We start from the raw sequence: 19,678 nt of genomic DNA on the forward strand, positions 1-19,678 counted from the left end.
AAATTTGAGCCACGTAATAGAGGCCAGATCTCGCTCTCCGACGATCCGAAACCGACCAACTAACTCCACAAACCGCGGCCGCGATGCTCACGATGCCATTCGAGGGCGCTGGATCCGCGTCCGTCAATAGGCAATGCCTATTCGCAGATGTGAAGCTTCGAACAACGTAAACGACTAAAATTACCGCTTAGCCGTTCGTCTATTCGTTCTCGACTGACGAGGTGTTGATGGCCGCAATGCTCCACTTGCAAGTGCGTGATGTGGTGTTGGGTAAACCTCGGGTGGCTGCTCAGCGTGAGAGGAGAACGTCGGAACGAGGGACGAGCAGGATGTCGGATAGCGGATTTGCTTTCCTCTTGCTGACAGCTGGAGTCGAGCCGCGTAGCCGCAAAGACAGGGTAGGAGTGCGCTACGGACAATCTGAGCGGGACGTTCCAAGGGTTGCGGCTCGCAATCTAGGCGTTACTGGCGCGCTGCTTGCTGAACGGTGGGGCAGAAGCACGATGCAGGAGAGAGAGAGATTGAAAGGAAACGTTCGTGTGTGCATCGATAAACTAGAGTTGCTGGGTGCTCGACTGTTCGTGTTTGGTGCGCGTACTGTATCGCCACATTATTCGCACTAGATGTTTCTCAGCCTCAGGCCTGTCCAAATAGATTAACGAGGTGCAGATGCAGTGCAGATTAACCGCTAGCTGCTCGAGCCTGATAAGAGCCAAGGTTGACGACGTCAAACGGAATGAGGGGCAGAATCCACAATCAACAACAGGAGGGGTATGTCCCAAGCACATCGATGCTCATACCTATAACAAGCCTTGTTATGCTATCTTTGGCCGCTGTTGAGCTCGTGTCGTGCCGTCGTGCATGCAGTCGCATCCTTTCACATAACACAACCGGCGGAATACGGAGTCGAGAGCGTTGCGTGATGTCCGACCGATGCAGCTTGTTGCCACGGGTGGCTACGAAAAGGGGAGGGCGTAGGCGAGCCTTGGGTGCAGCTTGAAAAGGCGTTACGTGCTGATTGAAGGTGGTGCATCGGAACAGCGAGTTATTGGTGGGCGTCTTGTATGGTGTGCATCACGGTTGCGTTGGCGTCCGTAGACGGACTGTGGATTGCATTGCACGTACCTTGGTTGCCTGACTGACGTGGAACGGAAACCCATGGTTTGTGCTATGAGTTACTGGCAGCTAGATTGGATCGGTAGACTGAGAATGTTGGAGAGACACCATGGACTGTTGGCTGATTATGGACATACTTAAGGTAGCTGGACGTCACTGTTGGTTTGGACGTCTAGGGATGGGTATGCGGCTATTGATGAAGCTCATGAATGGACCGCAAGCGGGACGGTGCAGTAGTTCATGTAGCCCCTTGAAACATGCGCGCAGTGCTCCACCACACTGAAGCTGGAAGCCGAAAGACTGTGTCGACAAACAGTTTACGAAGAAGGCGTGAGCTTGGTCCACATGTGAGGTTTTGCGTCCAGTGGTGCCATCTCGTCTGCATCCATTGCTTCGGCATGCCGATGGTTACAAGTGTGCGGTATGCTCGGGTTGCCGCAGTTAACACGCCTTAGGTAGATACAGGCTTTGTGTTCCTGGTGGAACTTACAGCGCTATACAAACACGGACGCCTCGTGATCTACAACGCATGGTTTGCTTAGAGACTGCAACACATGGACAAATGAATAGGACGCTGAGATGCGTCTCATGAAGCACTTAGCTTGCAATACTATGATACGTCGTTGATCTGACATCTCGAGATTGTAAAAAATGTTGGTAGGACTCGATCACAGCTTCTCGTTGCTCATCAAGCATAATCATAATGGCTGTCCTTGCGACTAGTATTTGTGTAAGTTGTGTGTGGTGCTGCGTCTGCTGTGGCTATGACTGTAAGACAAAGCAGAAGACAGTGACAAGTCACCGCGTGGAGCAAAGTCGACCATGCTGCTGCATATCGCTGTACATTCAAGGGCAGGCGCAACTAGATGTGCGTACATACGGTCCGTTGTGAACGACTCAATCTGACGAAACAAAATCAACTTTTAGTAGCTCGATTTGCTGGCCTGATGGATACTTTTTCTTTAGCCTGCTTATTAACAGCATCAACGTTAGCTTAAGCTTCCAGACTTGCATCTGCAGGGTGAGTTGAATCTGGAGATTGGGCGTCTGTCAGGCCTTTCGAGATCTGGGGTGCGTCGATAATGTCACCGTGGCACAGGTAGAATATGTGACATGTGAAAGAGAGTGTCACGAGATGATCTCTGAGAGTCAAGTCTGCATGTTGCTTGGGAAGCATCAAGTGCAAGCAGGCGACATGGCTAACCTTTAGTTGAGTCGTTTGACTGTTTCCAGGATTCGACTTGATGCGTATTAATCGTACCGAAGTCATAGCCTCGCATGTTGAGATGGAGTGCGTAGAGGTCTGTCACAAGCAGAAGGCACATGGATGGAGCCCGTAACTAACCACATCCTCGCATGACGTTATCGAACCTATCAAACACACGTACAAAAGGTTCAAATATTAGCTTAGCAAAGGCGGGTAGGGGTACGTTATATCTTGTCAGTACGTCACGTGGATTGTATTCTCCGTGATAACGGTACGCAGTTGCTAAATTCGAGATTACTTGTAATAGCCTTGAAGCAACAAGAGGTGAGGTCAGATTTTGTCCGGGCTAGATTAGACTCTAAGACGACTGAGATGGCGGGGACACGTCAAGACCCACCGTTTCCAGTTCAAGAGTCTGGGGTCGCTGAAGATCAGTGGAAAAGAGTTTCCCACCTGTTCTATCGATAAGGAGTGAGCAGCAAATCACACTCTGTGACGGATGAGCGCAGATACGGTGTGTGGCAAGCGTGCAGTGACACACTTGCTGATGTCTGGCTGGACTGTCACGGTTTGGTAAAACGTTCTGCAATAATGAGCTTTGTGAGGAGTCGATGACCTCAAACGCAAGCCAAGATACGAGGCTGAGCGTAACGGCGGCTCCAGGCCAGGACCGAGAGCCGACGCCAAGCCAACGAGTAGGAGTCGACACTAGGGGAACTGAGGATGGGTTCTTGTCAGTTGGCAGACAGCCGAAGTCGCTCTGTGAGTCGTTGCGTTCCGAAAATCTCAGCGGTAGTGCATCGCCACTAGAGGCGGGGAGTGGTTAGTGGGAAGCATTCGTGGGGTCAGACTTTAATGCATTACAACAGGGCAGGATTAATGAGGTGATGGCGCGGTGGTTTCTCTGACGCGGCAGATTGCGCGAGTTGGACACATTGGACGAGTGCAAGATGGCTGGCACAGAGTTTTATCGAGTCGACAGGGGAAGAAGAGCGTGCGGCAGCGGCCTTGTCGTGCAGGCTGTTGGCCTGGCAGGCCTGGCAGGCTGGCCGCTGGCAAGCGTGGTGCTGTGCGTGGTGCTTGGCTTGGGAGCAGGCAGACGGCGCGCCGGCTAGGTCTTCCTGCTGGGTGCTGGATGCTCGCGGCCGCAGCCTTGCGGAAGAAAGATTTGGACGGGTTGGCTGGCAGACTGGCGGAGACGGCCACTCGAGGCCTCTGGAGAAGCGTCCAGAGCGAGCGAAGCGTGGCGCGCCGTCGGTTTGCCGGATGCCAAACCGCGGGCTCTGGGAGGTCAGCTAGCGGTGCACAGGCGCGACGCAGCAAATGGCTGGCTGCATGTCCATCGTGCAGGATGATCCGCATCATGACATGGGCCCATGGCTGCAGTGTATCGTTTTCGATGAGAGCACCACGGCGCAGTTGCACGACAAGCAGCCGACTCTTTCCGCTGAGGGCTGTCGGGCTGTAGGCCTGTAGGCCTGTAGGCCTGTCACGGCGAGCCTGTTAGCTGTGCGAGGATTGAGCAAGTCTCATAGCGCGCGATAAAAGAGCCCAGGACGGCTGCAGCAGCTAGCAGCGCACCGAGTGCAGTCGACCGTGCCCGGCTCGTGCATGGTGATGGCGGCGATGTTCAGGTACATCTCCCGCACGCTTGCGTTGCCTTTGTGGAAGAGACAGACGGCCCTGAACAGGACTCGTGGGCGCGCCTGAAGCGGGCTTTGATCGGTGACCACGCAGCGAGCAGCCCACGTTCCCGGCTGCGTTTGCCGCCTGTCTGGGCGTGGTGGCGCCAGCAGCCGGTGTGGGTGCAGGAGAGGGAACGTCGTGGAAAAGTAGCTGTACAAGTGCTCGCTCCATGGCTTGACGGTGTTGGTGCGCCAGTGCAGGGGTGCCCTTGGCGGATTGACGTTGCTTAGAGTGCGGCGAAGAGCGACGAGCGACGGAAGCTTTTGTGCTGAGTGGGGTGCATGGTAGCTGTTAGCAAGAGAAATACAAGCCCGCGTGCGCCCATACGACCTCAATTCACTCTCCGCAGTCCACCCTTCCCCTCCTCCTCTTCCGAACACGCAACGGACGTTCGCTGCCCTCGAACCAGCACAACGCCTCACCACACCTCACCACACCTCGCCTCGCCTCACATCACCTCACATCACCTCACATCACCTTGCAGCCGCCTCCCTGAAACGTTTTCCTCGCTAGACCCAGGAAGACGCCCAGTCCCGGTAGGCGATCATACGCCTTGTGATTGGCCCACTTTCGGCTCCGCACCAGCTCCTCCATCACTTCTGACAGCGCCCTGCTGCAACAACGCTGCTCGGCCGCGACTTCCCTCCTCAACCCCGGGGCAGAGCCATTACTAACCCCGATTATTGCTATCGCTCGCTCCATCTCCGCCTCCATCTTCACCTCCACCACCCACGCTCGCTTTCTTACCCGTTCATGTTCGGTCTCGTGTGAACGATCGTCTGGACTACTGCAAGACGGCCGCGCACCGCCTGCAATTGACAGACAGGACCCACCCTCGACGGCTACCAGGACAGAACACCCCCTCCACAGTAGCCCCAACGCCCCCCGCCTTGATCTGACAACTACCACATAGCGACTCGATAGTTGCCACATCCCACATCAAAGGCGTAGTCTGCACCTTCGCCATGGATTTCTCCACGTTTGTCAACCCAGCTGATCTGACCTTTGACGGCTCTGCCCAGCAACCCTTCACCACAGCCAACTCTTCCAAGTTTGACACGTTTGATTTCTCCGCACCCGCCGAAGAAGAGCTGGTACATAAGCACAAGGACTCTGCCGTCGACCTGACTAAGCTTCATCAGTTTCAACAAGAGCAAGATTACTCATCCACAAGGACGAAGAGGGTCAAGATCGAGCCGACCGTGTTCGACGCTTTCCTCGACAACTACTCTTCAGAGTCCAACACACCGTCTCCTGCTGCAGACTTTGATTTTGTCTACAGCACCGCCAACTCACCCGGCGAGTTTGCGAGAGAGGAGAGCCGCACGAGCTCACCTGAAGTATCCAACGACATGTCAGCCTACACCCCGGGTACCGCTCCTTCCGCCTACGGATACCAGTCTCCAGAAGCCATCCACATCCCCCAGGTCGAGGACAGCCTCTCGCTCAAAGTCACCATGGACAGGACCAAGACGCGTGCCGAGACCCAGACCAAGGTCACCATGGTCTTGGATCCTTTGCCTGAAACCTACAAATGGGCTCGCTTTGCCCGCCAGACCATCTCGAAGCCGAAGCAGCTGGCGACTGCAGAAGAGATCCGAGACAATCAAAAGAAAGGCGCAGCTGTCTCCATTGATTTCACCCTCGTCTGCGCCGTTGCGGTCGAGGAGCAGAAAGACATGGAACTTGCTTTTGCACGTGCTCGAGGTGAGGGTGAATTCCCTGCCAGAAGTCCACGTGTCGACGTCTCCGAGCTGGAGAAGGATGACCCCGCACACCCTCAAAACGGCGGTGCAGTCATCATCTGCAATGGCTGTCAAGAACGCGAGAAGAAGCGGTTCGGCCGCAAGAAGAAGCGCAACGAAGAAGAGGAAGAGGAGTGGAGCACCTACGATGACAAGCGTATCATCATTGTCAATGAGAAAGAGTTCAAGCGACTGGCAGACGCCGATGCCGCAGATAGCAAGTGGGGCTCAGGTGCAAAGAAAGTCGAGTTCTCCATGCGCATTGCATGCTACTGCAGACATCAAGAGTCCAAGACGCCAGTCGGGTATAGGGTCATCTTTACAATAAGGGGCGCCAACCGAGAGCTGCTAACTCAATGTGTGTCTGAGATTCTCCAAGTTACCGACGATCACAAGAACAAGGAAAACCCCCAAACCGAGCTTCTGTCGCCGTCTCTGGGCCTGCAAACCTCTATGCCCAATCAGAGCCAGCAATTTCAGCAATATCCATTATACCCGCAATACCCAATGACGACACAATTCAACTTCACTGCGCCAGCACCCACACCCTACGGCTACAACCATCCCCCTACAGTCTTCGGCATGGAGTCGCAACCTCCAACACCCATGTACTCGCGCCCTCCTTCGCCCGGCATCCACTCACAGCCAACCACTCCAACTCTGAAAGCATTCAACTTCGGCAACTATCCTCACTTCAGCCAGGCTGTTGCCCCCCAGCAGCTTACGCAGACCCTGAACAGGGTGGTCAACCCTCAGCAGACGCTCCAAACGCTTCGCCACCCCGTCACAGCCCAGCAGTCGCATCCTCTACCAAACTACGCTGCTGCACCTCAGCAAGCACCCCAAGCAATGAACTTCTCCATGCCTTCGCAGCAGCCTCCCCATGTCAACACCCAGTTCTCGCCGACAGAGACGGGGTTCTACGAATTTCCCAACTGGCAAGCTTAATACCTTTTGGCGCTGCATTACGAAAATTGAAACATGGAGTTATCATGGCGTTCCTTGGCGATCGATTGACTTGGGTACTGGACAGTTGCATCTTGAGTGGCGAGCTTGCATAACGGACATTGCAGCTTACGGCGTATCACAGCACAGAACATGGCGTGCTTCATCATTACTTCTACTACGTTTACGAATTCGTTCCCTATACAAGCCTGGATACAACCTTGCTACTCAGACGAATATGCTTTTAATCACTAGATCAACGTTATTGTTGCTTCCATAATTGCTACTGCAGACCTCTCGTGAGGCCGTATAGACTACGAAACAATCAAACAGATACCACACTTCACACCAATTGATTACGGGAAAACTTGCCCCCAACAGTAAAGACCTGGTTGGACTTTTAGAGGCAGGTATGCCGTGGCACCTGCCCCTCATGAAGCCTTCCCAACCCCGCATCTGACACCCAGTCCTCGTCTCGCAGACCCTGGCGTCCTGAGGGTTCACTCCTCATCCCCAGATGCATGGGGACCACAGCATGCATGCAGTCAGCTCCCTATCCGCACCACGAATCGTTTGAAACCGCCGTGCGCCTTGGTGCTCTCGCCCTCCCCCTCGATCCAGACGTTATTATCGCTATCTACCGACCAGCCCCCAGACATGACATGGCACACTTGCTCTCGCACCAATGAAGTAGCACCAGCATCAGCACCCCGCCGAACGAGGCCATGCACTGCTCGGTACGACGTCCATCTTCCGCAGCCGCCGAAAACACAGTATCAAGGAGCTTACCTACAGCTCGACCCCCGCCAGCGCCCGCACTGCAGTCCAGACGCGCCAGCTAGGTGATTGGGTCCCCACCGCCCCACAGCGCTTGAGACGATGGATCGGTGAAGAGCAGACGTCGCCAAGGGCGCGGGTTTCATCAGCACTGAGGGGTACTGTCCTGCTCATTCGATCGGTCTGCACAAGCGGTCTGCGCTCTAAAGCGGCACCGTTGTGCTGGTTCGCGGGTCGTGGGTTGCGGTTCGCGGTTCGACGGTAGCTTGGGGAGCGCCGTAACGTCTGTTGCACAAGGGCGGAGGTGTCTGTTTGGATGTTTGTTTCTGGACAGCAGAAGAAATGAAGCGCTTTCGTTTTACAGCCTGTTCGCTGTGGAGACACGTAGATGCAACAGGATACTGCCGGTTGGAAATCGCTTTTCACACACTGGGTCCTGGCTGTTGACAGACATGCGCGACGCGGTGCATACAGACTGACCAGGCTTTCGTCTCTCTCATTTTACTACGTTACTTCGTGAACGCTTATGAGCGATTGATATTATCTACATGAAGTCGAAACGACCATCTCGACGCTAACAAATGCCTGTTGTCATGAACTGCAGCAGCCCGGTGCCGTGAGCTACATCATCCATCGGCACGCTTCAGCATATGTTGAAGCATAGGTGTGTTGGGTCAGCGTTCTACACTAGTACACTCCCATCCTGGGCAACGACCAATTCGGTCCATTCGGCAAACGACAAAGGAACATCACAGGCCGACTCGCACACGGTCTTCCCCTAGAGTCCCGCCGCGCCAGCTTTCCTGTACTCTTCGAATGTATGGACATGACCAACCGATGAGTCCTCTTTGCTGCGAAGCTCTTCATCCCATTTTTCTTCCTCCTGTGTCAGTGCAGCTTGGAAGGCACTCGACTGACCTCGGTGGAAGTACAGTGGAGCGGTTTTCAGGAGAGCAACGTCTTGCGTGACTAAAATGTGCTTGACACTCGAACCTGAGTCTCGTCAGCAATTCGTCTGGACGAGTGGATAGGATGACTATACCAGGCGTTTCGTACTTGGCCTGCAAAAGCAGCTGGTCAACGACATGCCGCAAGCCACGCGCGCCTGTGCCCATTTTGCTGGCCTTGCGCGCTATCTCTCGCAGGGCACCATTAGTGAAGCGCAGTTCGATATTCCTTAGATAGAATTTGTGTTGCTCTTGCGAAAGGAGACTGTTCTTGGGTTCAGTGAGAACACGAACCAGCGCTTCCTCGTCAAGAGCAGACACAGCACAGACGGTAGGGACGCGACCGATCAGCTCAGGGATCATGCCATATTTCTGGAGATCGGCTGGTTGTACGTGATCAAGTACGTTGACCCGCTCTTCGGGCTTCTTCTGTCGGACACCACCAAACGGATTGGGTTTCTCGGGTGGGACGAAGAAAGGAGCGTCTTTTTTGAATCGGGCCGCTTCCTCTCCTCTCAACATGACCCCTTCAGCAGATGCCTCGGAGCTCGACGAGCGGATGGAAGCACCGAACCCTATACCTCCCATCGATTTGCGGTCCAAGATGGTCTTGTGTAGGTTGGCGAATGCGCCGGTGCATATGAAGAGAATATTGTCGGTACGTATGTTGAACACTTCGTCCTTGCCACCGCCTGGACTACCACCTGAGAGTGGGCTTCGTGGATTGTCCAGGGGGGTGTTGGAAGAGTAACCACTTGTGCTGCCAGAACCCTTGCCAGCGCTCTTCTCTGGCTTGGCACGCACTTGGACAGTCGTACCCTCGATGATCTTGAGCAAAGCTTGCTGTACGCCTTCGCCTCCAACATCCTTCCCGTGCGACATCTTGGCCGAGGCGATCTTGTCGATTTCGTCCAGCACAATGATGCCATGCTCTGTAGCTTCGATGTCATGACCTGCGGTAGAGAAGAGGCGAGACACGCACTGCTCTACATCGTCTCCAATGTATCCAGCTTGGGTAAAGGTTGTGCAGTCTGACATGGAGATAGGGATGCCTAGCGTCTTCGCCAGGGTTTTGCACATCAGAGTCTTGCCTACGCCGGTAGGCCCTAGTATGAGCACGTTCGACTTGTCTATCTGCAACGGCTCGGCATCAGTCTCTAACGAGGGACCGGCTTCTGCTGGCGCCAAGGAGGACGACGTGTAAGAAGGATCGCTATACGACGGCGAATGTGCAGGATCGTAGGCGTGTACAGCAGCCTGCTGACCTGGAAAGTCGTCTGTTTTGCTCAGTCACGATCCATCCATTGGTGGCAGAAGCACCTTGTGGCGTCAAGATAACGAGATTTGGATCTACCTTGTACAGGATGCCTGAACGCTGCGGCTCTCCGCTGCGCCTGCGCCTCCAGTCTGGCTTGCTCATCTCTCTGTCGCTGCAGCTCCTGTATGCGCAAGTGGTGTTCGTGTATGGCGACACTCAGCACCACCTTGGCGCGGTCTTGGTCGACCACGAACTGATCCAGGTGCTGTCTCAGCGCCTTGGGGGTTACGAGACTTGCTCCCACGTTGGATGTGCCTCCCAGCGGGCCACGTGTTGGCTGATCAGTCTCGTAGAGGTTGGAGAAGCCCTGGCCGCTGAAGTCGGAGCGGCGGTAGGCAGACTGCGCGGGGCCTCGGGTGTGGAGAGCACGACGGCCGATGGTGCACAGAGCGAGATGGGATGCGCGGGCCTGGGGCGAAACAACGACGGTGAGCTTCCTGGTTATCATGGTGGGGGGCCAGTCGCGATGCGTGTCACATCACGGGCGCAAGAGCAGAGCAGAGCAGAGTCAGAAACCGAAGCAGGAGCCTGACAGCAATCACGAGCGTGCGATAGTGCCAGGCGGGCGTGGACGTGGGAGGAGCTACAGCTCTCCGCATTGGGCCGAATGGCTGCGTGCGGGGGCGAGACGCCATCCCCAGACGTGGGTCCGTGAGAGCCAGCTAGCACAACGGAACGCAGTCCACAGCAGCCTCGCAGCGGACAAGTCAGTTAGCCAGTGCCGTGTTGCGCTCATGGCAGCCTCGCGAGAAAAGAAGCCGCCCTCGAATTCGAATCGCTGCGTGAATCCTTCCGACCCCTGCGCTGCGCGCTGTTGAGTCGCGCTACAGCCAGCCCAGTCCTGAAAGGTAGCAGAGCTATGACGTTGGTCGATGGCTGCGACCTCTCGTTGAGGCCTGCAGCCAGACACTTGGGCAAGGACCCCGCAAATCACGTCCGCTTGCTTGCCCGCTGTCTAATTGCGAGCTCGTGCATGGTTTGCGGTTAGAAAGCCGTGCACTTGGCTCCATCTTCCTGCAGACCCAGCCGACCCAGCAGCCTGATAGCAAACTTCCCGCCGCAGCACGTTCTCCACCAAACACCAACATGGAGCTCGTCAACGCATCAGCGAACTCAGTCAACGACGCCCCCGCAAAGGGCAGCAACGACGGGACGGGTATGGGTACTGCGCCCTGGCAGCCAGCCATTGACTGACCAGCTCCAACACAGGCATTGTCCAGCTCGACCCTTATCTGGAGCCCTTTACGGGCGCGCTGAAGAGCCGCTACGCCAAAGCCCAGCACTGGATCAAGACGATTGAGGAGACAGAAGGCGGCCTCGACAAGTTCTCAAGGGCAAGCAAGGCCCAATTGCCTCTGTTGACCGTGTAGCTAACCGCCCATCAGGGTTACGAGACCTTTGGCTTCCACGTCCAACAGAACGGCGACGTCGTATACCGCGAGTGGGCTCCAAACGCCCTGCGTGCATACCTCATTGGCGACTTCAACGACTGGAACCGCGATGCGACACCCATGACCAAGAACAACTACGGTGTCTTCGAGGTGACGGTACCTGGCAGGAACGGCCAGCCCTCAATACCCCACGACTCAAAGATCAAGGTGGGTGTGCTAGGGACGCTCGTTACAAACATGTGAGGCTGACAGTTGGACCAGATCTCTCTTGTCGTCCCCAACGATCACGCACGCCAAGAGCGTCTCCCCGCCTGGATCACCCGAGTGACCCAGGACCTCAACGTCTCGCCCGTCTACGATGCGCGCTTCTGGAACCCTCCCCAGAAATACCAGTTCAAGAACAAGCGGCCAGCGAAGCCCCAAAGCGCTCGAATCTACGAAGCCCATGTTGGTATCTCATCACCTGAGCGCAAAGTAGCCACCTACAAAGAGTTCACACACAACATCCTGCCAAGGATCAAACATCTGGGATACAATGTCATCCAGCTCATGGCAGTCATGGAGCACGCCTACTACGCCAGCTTTGGCTACCAAATCAACAGCTTCTTCGCTGCGAGCAGTCGCTACGGTTTCCCAGATGAGCTCAAAGAGCTGATCGACACTGCACACGGCATGGGCATCACGGTGCTGCTCGACGTTGTCCACAGCCACGCGTCGAAGAACGTCCTTGATGGACTCAACATGTTCGATGGCAGCGATCATCAGTACTTCCACGAGGGTGCTAAAGGTCGACATGAGCTGTGGGACAGCAGGCTGTTCAACTATGGCAGCCATGAAGTCCTCCGTTTCCTGCTTAGCAATCTACGATTCTGGATGGAAGAGTACCAGTTCGATGGTTTCCGTTTCGATGGTGTCACGAGCATGATCTACACCCACCACGGCATTGGTACAGGTTTCTCAGGTGGCTACCACGAGTACTTCGGGCCTGGCGTCGATGAGGAGGGTGTCGTGTACCTCATGCTGGCTAATGAGCTCCTACACCAGCTGTACCCTGACTCCATCACTATCGCCGAAGACGTCTCAGGTATGCCTGGTCTTTGTGTCTCTCTGTCTCTAGGCGGAATAGGATTCGACTACAGACTAGCCATGGCTGTGCCTGATCTCTACATCAAGTGGTTGAAGGAGAAACAGGACATTGATTGGGACATGGGTGCCCTTGTCTTCACATTGACAAATAGACGGCATGGCGAGAAGACCATTGCCTATGCTGAGTCGCATGACCAAGCGTATGTTATCAAACCTGCCATTTCTAGTAGCTGCTAACGCATCATAGACTCGTAGGAGACAAGACCCTGCTCTTCTGGCTCTGCGACGCTCAGATGTACACCAACATGTCTCTGCTCTCGGAGCTGACACCCGTCATCGACAGAGGTATCTCCCTCCACAAGCTGATCAGGTTGATTACGCATGGCCTGGGAGGCGAAGGCTACCTGAACTTTGAGGGCAACGAGTTTGGCCATCCAGAATGGCTAGACTTCCCGCGAGAGGGCAACGGTAACAGCTTCGACTATGCTAGGAGACAGTTCAACCTGGTCGATGACGACCTACTTCGCTACAGATTTCTGAACGAGTTCGACAGCAAGATGCAGTGGACAGAAGAAAAGTACGGCTGGCTGCACTCGCCACAGGCTTACGTCAGCCTGAAGCACGAAGGTGACAAGGTCATTGTCTTTGAGCGTGCTGGCTTGTTGTGGATCTTCAACTTCCACCCTTCGAACAGCTTCACTGACTACCGTGTCGGTGTCGAGCAAGAAGGCACCTACAGGATCGTTCTGAACACGGACAGCAAGACCTTCGGTGGCCATGGTAACGTCGCCGAGGACACGAGGTTTTTCACAACGCCGTTTGCGTGGAATGATAGGAAGAACTTTTTGCAGGTCTACATCCCGTCCAGGAGCGCAATCGTAAGTTGAGGTAGTCTTGAGTCCGTTGATAGCTGCTAACCATACTGCAGGTGCTGGCGTTGGAGAACACGTTGTAGTAGAATGTGGAGGGCTGAGGGTTCAGAACCAGGATCAAGGATCACCTAATAGCATATATGTTGAACCCAAGCGTCATGCAAGGATACCATCAAGAAAACCACACTGTGTAATGTAGAGCATGAAGTCGACTGCGAAGTACGAATCTCTGTATACCTTGTGTTTTGAAATGAGCAAAGCATCCTAGCATGCTGCAAACTAAGCGGGCCACAAAAAGCTCAATTTGCAATTCTCTGGATTATGGAAGGCAGTCAAGTTGGCTTTGTTGCAAGCATCCCTACTTCACAACTAGACAAAAGACTACATGGCTCTGTGCACATGTTGAACAACCACCTTAGACTCGCGCAAGACCTCCAGGCTTCGTTGAAGCTCTGAGCAAGTCTACAGAGAAATATGAGCTTCCTAACGCCCTTGAAGTCTGCAATACCCTTGCCTTGTGATTCATTATACTCTAGAAGATGGATGACCTCTACACTGAGAGATTCGGAGGGAATCGGGAAGAATCTGTAATTACACGTGACGTGCATCAGTAATGACTTCAATGAGCAGCACAGCCTCTCAGAATGCAAGACAAACGTGGTGAGAGCTCCCATGAAGTCCGGAGCGCTGGAAACGTCATCCACAGCGGGTGCAAAGGTGTGGAGAGCTCCAGTGCATTTGTGCTGGTGTGAGAGCCCAAAGCGGTAAGCGTGATGGCCCGCGCACCGCCTCCGGGCAGAGCTCAAGTTCTTCTCCCTCCTCTCAAGAAGACACCCGTCTCCTCCACCCACCACAACCGTCTCATACATCTCACACAATGCTGAGGAGGTGAGTCTCGACCCCGCTGAAGCCAATTGATGATGGCACGCGCGCTAATCCGATGAATTGCAGCCAGTTCCAGCGGTCCTTCCGCTCCCTCAAGCCTACCCAGGCTGCGCGCGCCTTCGCTCCCATCACCAAGAGCTTCGCCCCCAACGCGGTTCGCTTCGCTTCCACCGATGCCGCCCGTGATGGAAAGATCTACCAGGTCATTGGTGCTGTCGTCGATGTTCGTAGATGCCCCCCTCGAAAAGTTTTCCCATGCCGGCTTCGTTGGAGCTACCGCCCAGCTGCCGAACCATTGGAAAGCATCGCATCAACAAAACAGACGCTGACGTCCATCGCAGGTCAAGTTCGACACCGAGCAGCTGCCATCCATTCTGAACGCCTTGACCACCGACAACGGCGGCAACAAGCTCGTTCTCGAGGTTGCGGTAAGAACGCCAAGCAAAAGGACGTAGCGAACAACATCACTAACAAAATGCAGCAACATTTGGGTGAGAACATCGTCCGTTGCATTGCCATGGACGGTAAGTCTATGCCACCCGAATCGATCGCTTTGGATGATTCTGATGGAATTCTGCAGGTACCGAGGGTCTCGTCCGTGGCGCTAAGGCCACCGACACTGGCGCTCCCATCAAGATCCCCGTCGGTCACGGCACTCTTGGTCGCATCATGAACGTCACTGGTGACCCCATCGACGAGCGTGGTCCCATCAAGGCCACCAAGTACGCTCCCATCCACGCCGATCCCCCGGAGTTCACCGAGCAGTCCACCTCTGCTGAGGTCCTGATTACCGGTATCAAGGTCGTCGACCTCCTCGCCCCCTACGCTCGTGGTGGTAAGATCGGTCTTTTCGGAGGTGCCGGTGTCGGAAAGACTGTCTTCATTCAGGAGCTGATTGTAAGGATTCCGAGGCATATGGCGACAGCACAAGCTAACAAAAGCAGAACAACATCGCCAAGGCCCACGGTGGTTTCTCCGTCTTCACCGGTGTCGGTGAGCGTACCCGTGAGGGCAACGATCTGTACCACGAGATGCAGGAGACCTCCGTCATCCAGCTCGACGGCGAGTCCAAGGTCGCTCTTGTGTTCGGTCAGATGAACGAGCCCCCGGGTGCTCGTGCCCGTGTCGCTCTTACCGGCCTGTAAGTACATGTCTCTTTCTTGAAAAACCTCCACCTACTTTGTACTTTCCTTTGTTACTGGGGACCTCCCGCGTTCATGTACACTCACCTTTGTACCTCCCTTTCTCACTGAGGACCTCGTGCTCTCAAACCTGAAAGGCAAAGGACCTTGATGGCTACCGTGCGATCGATCGGATGATGGAGAACGCCTGGGCAGAGAAGAACCGAGGCAAGGTCAACAAGAATGCCGACAAGGTCTGGCTGAACGCAAAGACTGCCCTCTGGTTTGCGTGCGAAGCCTGCGACATCGCCCTGCAGAGCCAGCATACTCTCGACAAGCACGATGCTAGCCAGGCCAATCTCGATCATTACTGTCCGGTCTGTGATAAGGCCTTCGACAATGACTGGGACCTCATGCGTCATGGGGCTGGCAAGCGACACATCGACAAGGAGCTTAAAGCCTCACAATGATGGCTGCACCGAGGCCGGAACTGGTGCATTACACACCACATCCTCATGGCGACATCTTCAATTTTGTCGGTGGCCTCAGCATCTGCTCCAGCATGTATCTCATCGTCAACATGCCCTTTGGCGACTACATGGCTTTTCGGCACCTGCCCCTCATCACCAACCCGGGGTTTGGTAGCTACAGCGCCTTCTGGCCCTAGCCCCTCCATCACCGCCAAATCCCGCTTTGGCGACTACAGCGCCTTCCGGCACAATTTTTTTCTCTCTCAACTCCCCTTTTCGCAACTTCAGTGCTCACTTTCTGCTTTTTTTCTTTCCAACTTCAACTCAACCTCTGTCGCCTGGACGGTGTCCATACCATGTTGTCACCATCACGCCTTTTCAACTTTCGATCCCCCCCCTCCCTTTTTTTTTGTATCCTCTCATCTTCGAACTTCATCGACATGCTTTCACAACCACTACCAACGCCTGTACATCATGCTAACTACGTCGAAGTACGGTGGCTGAATACTTCCGTGATGAAGAGGGCCAGGATGTGTTGCTCTTCATTGACAACATTTTCCGTTTCACCCAGGCCGGTTCTGAGGTGTCTGCTCTTCTCGGCCGTATCCCCTCTGCTGTCGGTTACCAGCCCACCCTTGCCGTCGACATGGGTGTCATGCAGGAGCGTATCACGACCACTTCCAAGGGTTCCATTACCTCCGTCCAGGCCGTTTACGTCCCTGCTGACGATTTGACTGACCCTGCGCCCGCCACCACCTTCGCCCATTTGGACGCCACCACCGTCTTGTCCCGTGGTATCTCCGAGTTGGGTATCTACCCCGCTGTCGACCCTCTCGACTCCAAGTCCCGTATCCTGGACCCCCGTATCATCGGTGACGACCACTACGACACCGCCACCAAGGTCCAGCAGATCCTCCAGGAGTACAAGTCGCTCCAGGATATCATTGCCATTCTTGGTATGGACGAGTTGTCGGAAGCTGACAAGCTTACCGTCGAGCGTGCCCGTAAGATCCAGCGTTTCCTGTCGCAGCCCTTCGCTGTCGCCCAGGTCTTCACCGGTATCGAGGGTGCGCTTGTCGACCTCAAGGACACCATCCGCTCGTTCAAGGGTATCCTGAACGGTGAGGGTGACGACCTTCCCGAGGGTGCCTTCTACATGGTCGGTAACCTCGAGTCTGCGCGTGCCAAGGGTGAGAAGATTCTTGCTGAGCTCGAGAAGTCGTAAGCGAGCGGTGTGGTGGGCGAGACATGAGAGTCGGTCACTGTGTCGAGGGCAGTCGCTGGTAGTCTCACTTGTACAAAACATATACCTCCAAATGTGGGATTATGAGCGGGTGCTTGGAGCATCGTGGCTTCTGTAATCTATCATGCATGCAAAGAAACCATTTCCTTGTTCTTCAAACTTGTTCCACTGTGCTATGTGTGATGTAGTTGATTCAGTATGCGCTCTGTCGTATTCCAGATAATGTCGGAAGTAGTAGCTCTTGGCAGCCACGTCTTGAGGCTTAGCAGTATTTCGCTAGAACTTGTAACAGGTCAAGGTATTTGTAGTTCTCTGACTACTTATGAGTTTGCAATCTTCGTGCAAACTCACTTTGATTGCATACTAACATTTCAAAAGAGACAGAGAATACTCGCTCGCCTTCAAAAACGACATTCTAGCCTCGTATATCATCCAGCACTGAGTGCCTCAAAGCTCGCCAGTCCTGCACCTCTAGCCGACAACCTGACAACATTCCAACTGTGTACACATTTACTCCAACAGCGACACCTGGAGGTCTGTGGAGATATTCAGGCCAAGGATTTAGGTAGTGAGAAAGATGTGCCATTCGCCAACTCCTCCCGAGCTCGTGATGCTTTGGTCAATCTGCTTTGAATGAACTTGTGTTTTCCAGCAATATCAAGGGCTAGAGTCCGAATCTCGTTGTGGGTGTATGTTATCATTTGGCACTGAAAGTCTCCACGCTTCTCAATCTGCGTTTCACCCCTTCTCCTCCACCGGTGAACATGAACGAGGATCCTGGTGGTGAGACAGCATTGCCTCGCGGCGCAAGACCATGTGGACGTATTATCGAGACAACAAAAGGGGTATCGTTCGTCGCACTGGACCATCGTCCGTCTACCGCTGCTCGGCCAACAGTAACAAAGCCCCCCCCCCCCCCCCCCCCCCGGCAGACTCGCTGCTGCAACAGCTACAGCCCACTACTGCTTCGGAGCCACAGCCCCTTCGCCCTGCCACGCCAGCGCCCATCTCCTCTTGAGAACATCTATCGAGCCCTGTGTCGAGCGGCCCTTCTCTTTCTCTTCGCGGTTGATGCGTGTCGCGGCGGCGGCGAGGCCAATCGAGACGGCGAAGAGGGGATCGAGGGCTCTGCGTCCAGGATCAGCATGCGTGCGTAGTCTAAAGGAGGGGAGGGAGGGAGGGAGGGAGGGAGGCGGACCTCGAGATGATGTACATGCTTGCTGTGGTCGAGCTCTGTCGGGCGCCGTGTGTGTTCTGCTTTGCAGCTTGGGGTTTGGGGAGGAGATGTGTCCGATACCGAGTCAGAGTATCACAGCGACAGCGACACGCGAGGTTGCGGTGACTAGGCAAGCGTTGTGGTGGATGCTGCATTGTCAAAAGTAGCCATCATCTTCCCCAAGCTTCAGATTGGCGGCCCGCCCACGTTAGGCCGCGGCCTGTGCGACGCGTCTGGGAATGCGCGACGAGCGTGCCCCGCGACATGTACATGCTGATGAGAGGCCAAAGCCGCCTAGAGCAGCAGAATACGCTGTCGCACGCCTGCAGCGCCTGCAGCGCCTCACGCAGGCCTCAGGTACAGTAGTATCGTGCGCTTGATTGTGAGCCGGAAGCCCCACTGGTCATGTGGACAATGTTCAGATGTCGTCATCGTCTCAGAGGCCGGCTGAGCCGCAAGTCACGGTGGACTATCAGCGGCGCATAGAGCTTCACGAGGCGGGCTTAAGATGTCACGAAACAATAGAAAGTGTGTTCAAAGGAAGATCTGGTGCATTCAGGCTTAAGTAGTGATCAAATTACAGTAGCAACGCACGGGGAGGCCAAATGAACCAACCAACCAACCAACCAACCAGCCAGACCTCGGTCTTATGGCTATGACTACGCAAGCACAGCACCATACTGAGTTGAAACAAATGGACGTTGCGCTGCTGTGTACCGAAGCCAGCCTCTTCTCAGACCCAGTTGTAGGTGCCTTGCGCTGGCTGGAAGGAAGTGGCCACCGCGCCCTCCATCACCGTCATGTGCATCAGTCATCCAGACCATGTGTCGTGTTGTAGTGAAGAATAAAGAAAGCCCGTGAGTCCGAAACGCCCGTGAGTACATCGTGCCGCGTGTTACCGAAGAGATAAGAGGGGAGCGAGCTCCTTAGATCGCCTCACCGAACGTGTTCTCGCCCGAGTAGCTGCGGCCTGGTTAGCACATGTCTCCACGACAGTGGAGTGTATGGGGAACGTACGTGATGTAGAGGAAGCCGTCCTCGTCCTTGTGCTCCTCGTATATCGAGCTCATAAGAGCGGCTGTGGGTGGCAGGACCTCGTCGACGAAGATGAAGATGGCCTTCTCAGGCGACAGCTTAATGCGCTTGCGGATAACATAGACGAACTGGCCGACGGTGAGGTCTGCGGGGACCAAGTACTTCTTCTTGTCGATGGTAGCGATATCGGACTTCTCGACCTTCTCGCAAATGACCTGGTGCTGTTAGCTGCATGTTCCTACACAGAGGGGGCGGTGGGCAGACGTACGGGAATGCGGTCGTTATACTTCTGGCGAATGCGCTCAGCCTCGGCCTTGCGCTTCTCGAACGGGTGCTCGTCCTTGAACTTGGAGCGCATGTTGGCGATGGTGGGTTTACTGAGCGGGTTTAGGTGGTGTCGTTGGCAGCGGCTGGTTGCAGAAGGTTGCGTACGTGGTGTGGCGTGGCAGAGGTTATGTAGGTGGGAGAGAGTGCAGCGGTGTGGGAGCTCAAGGCAACAGACGGGGGAGCGGGGCCCAAGCAATCACCAGGGTACGCTTAGTCAATCCGCGACATGCGTTCCATGGGAAGGTCACCGTACCAGCCACTTCACTTTATTGGCAAGCGCATTCTGGAGCG

The 19,678-nt window shown here is 55.0% G+C and overlaps 7 protein-coding genes across 8 annotated transcripts, besides 7 other annotated features; 4 read left to right on the plus strand and 3 right to left on the minus strand.

Moving 5' to 3' along the window:
* Positions 1-227: 227 nt before the first annotated feature.
* Positions 228-623, plus strand: EKO05_0008737 (uncharacterized protein; the record flags this gene model as incomplete). Its single annotated transcript, XM_059637370.1, has 1 exon — positions 228-623. The coding sequence occupies one exon, from the start codon at positions 228-230 to the stop codon at positions 621-623; it is 396 nt and encodes a 131-aa protein (XP_059493353.1).
* Positions 624-4,425: 3,802 nt separating this feature from the next.
* Positions 4,426-4,488: a tandem repeat.
* A 217-nt stretch (positions 4,489-4,705) lies between these two features.
* Positions 4,706-4,739: a tandem repeat.
* Positions 4,740-4,974: 235 nt separating this feature from the next.
* Positions 4,975-6,702, plus strand: EKO05_0008738 (SPT3 Dosage dependent suppressor of Ty-induced promoter mutations-like protein; the record flags this gene model as incomplete). Of its 2 annotated transcripts, XM_059637371.1 has the most annotated exons (2): positions 4,975-5,103; positions 5,152-6,702. In XM_059637371.1, the coding sequence occupies 2 exons, from the start codon at positions 4,975-4,977 to the stop codon at positions 6,700-6,702; spliced, it is 1,680 nt and encodes a 559-aa protein (XP_059493354.1). The 2 variants fall into 2 exon arrangements, with proteins under 2 accessions (XP_059493354.1, XP_038796271.1); XM_038946612.1 differs by having other exon boundaries at positions 4,975-6,702.
* A 998-nt stretch (positions 6,703-7,700) lies between these two features.
* Positions 7,701-7,739: a tandem repeat.
* Positions 7,740-8,254: 515 nt separating this feature from the next.
* Positions 8,255-10,189, minus strand: EKO05_0008739 (ATP-binding protein; the record flags this gene model as incomplete). The annotated part of the gene is made up of 3 exons (XM_038941786.1): positions 8,255-8,469; positions 8,519-9,700; positions 9,778-10,189. The coding sequence occupies 3 exons, from the start codon at positions 10,187-10,189 to the stop codon at positions 8,255-8,257; spliced, it is 1,809 nt and encodes a 602-aa protein (XP_038796272.1).
* Positions 10,190-10,224: 35 nt separating this feature from the next.
* Positions 10,225-10,269: a tandem repeat.
* A 558-nt stretch (positions 10,270-10,827) lies between these two features.
* EKO05_0008740 (1,4-alpha-glucan branching enzyme) lies at positions 10,828-13,173 on the plus strand (the record flags this gene model as incomplete). Its single annotated transcript, XM_059637372.1, has 6 exons — positions 10,828-10,897; positions 10,951-11,075; positions 11,127-11,339; positions 11,394-12,418; positions 12,466-13,096; positions 13,147-13,173. The coding sequence occupies 6 exons, from the start codon at positions 10,828-10,830 to the stop codon at positions 13,171-13,173; spliced, it is 2,091 nt and encodes a 696-aa protein (XP_059493355.1).
* Positions 13,174-13,967: 794 nt separating this feature from the next.
* Positions 13,968-16,791, plus strand: EKO05_0008741 (atp2, beta subunit of the F1 sector of mitochondrial F1F0 ATP synthase; the record flags this gene model as incomplete). Its single annotated transcript, XM_038941797.1, has 7 exons — positions 13,968-13,978; positions 14,042-14,198; positions 14,317-14,403; positions 14,457-14,499; positions 14,556-14,872; positions 14,920-15,116; positions 16,059-16,791. 7 exons carry the CDS (start codon positions 13,968-13,970, stop codon positions 16,789-16,791), a joined length of 1,545 nt encoding a protein of 514 aa, XP_038796274.1.
* A 923-nt stretch (positions 16,792-17,714) lies between these two features.
* Positions 17,715-17,736: a tandem repeat.
* Positions 17,737-17,768: 32 nt separating this feature from the next.
* Positions 17,769-18,180, minus strand: EKO05_0008742 (uncharacterized protein; the record flags this gene model as incomplete). Its single annotated transcript, XM_059637373.1, has 2 exons — positions 17,769-17,937; positions 18,008-18,180. The coding sequence occupies 2 exons, from the start codon at positions 18,178-18,180 to the stop codon at positions 17,769-17,771; spliced, it is 342 nt and encodes a 113-aa protein (XP_059493356.1).
* Positions 17,977-18,002: a tandem repeat.
* Positions 18,181-18,633: 453 nt separating the features above from the next.
* Positions 18,634-18,658: a tandem repeat.
* Positions 18,659-18,951: 293 nt separating this feature from the next.
* Positions 18,952-19,418, minus strand: EKO05_0008743 (ubiquitin-like protein atg8; the record flags this gene model as incomplete). The annotated part of the gene is made up of 3 exons (XM_038941629.1): positions 18,952-18,988; positions 19,043-19,275; positions 19,329-19,418. The coding sequence occupies 3 exons, from the start codon at positions 19,416-19,418 to the stop codon at positions 18,952-18,954; spliced, it is 360 nt and encodes a 119-aa protein (XP_038796275.1).
* Between the last annotated feature and the right edge of the window lie 260 nt (positions 19,419-19,678).

Source organism: Ascochyta rabiei, chromosome 15 (genome assembly GCF_004011695.2).
Source record: "Ascochyta rabiei chromosome 15, complete sequence".
NCBI classification, from domain to species: Eukaryota; Fungi; Ascomycota; class Dothideomycetes; order Pleosporales; family Didymellaceae; genus Ascochyta; species Ascochyta rabiei.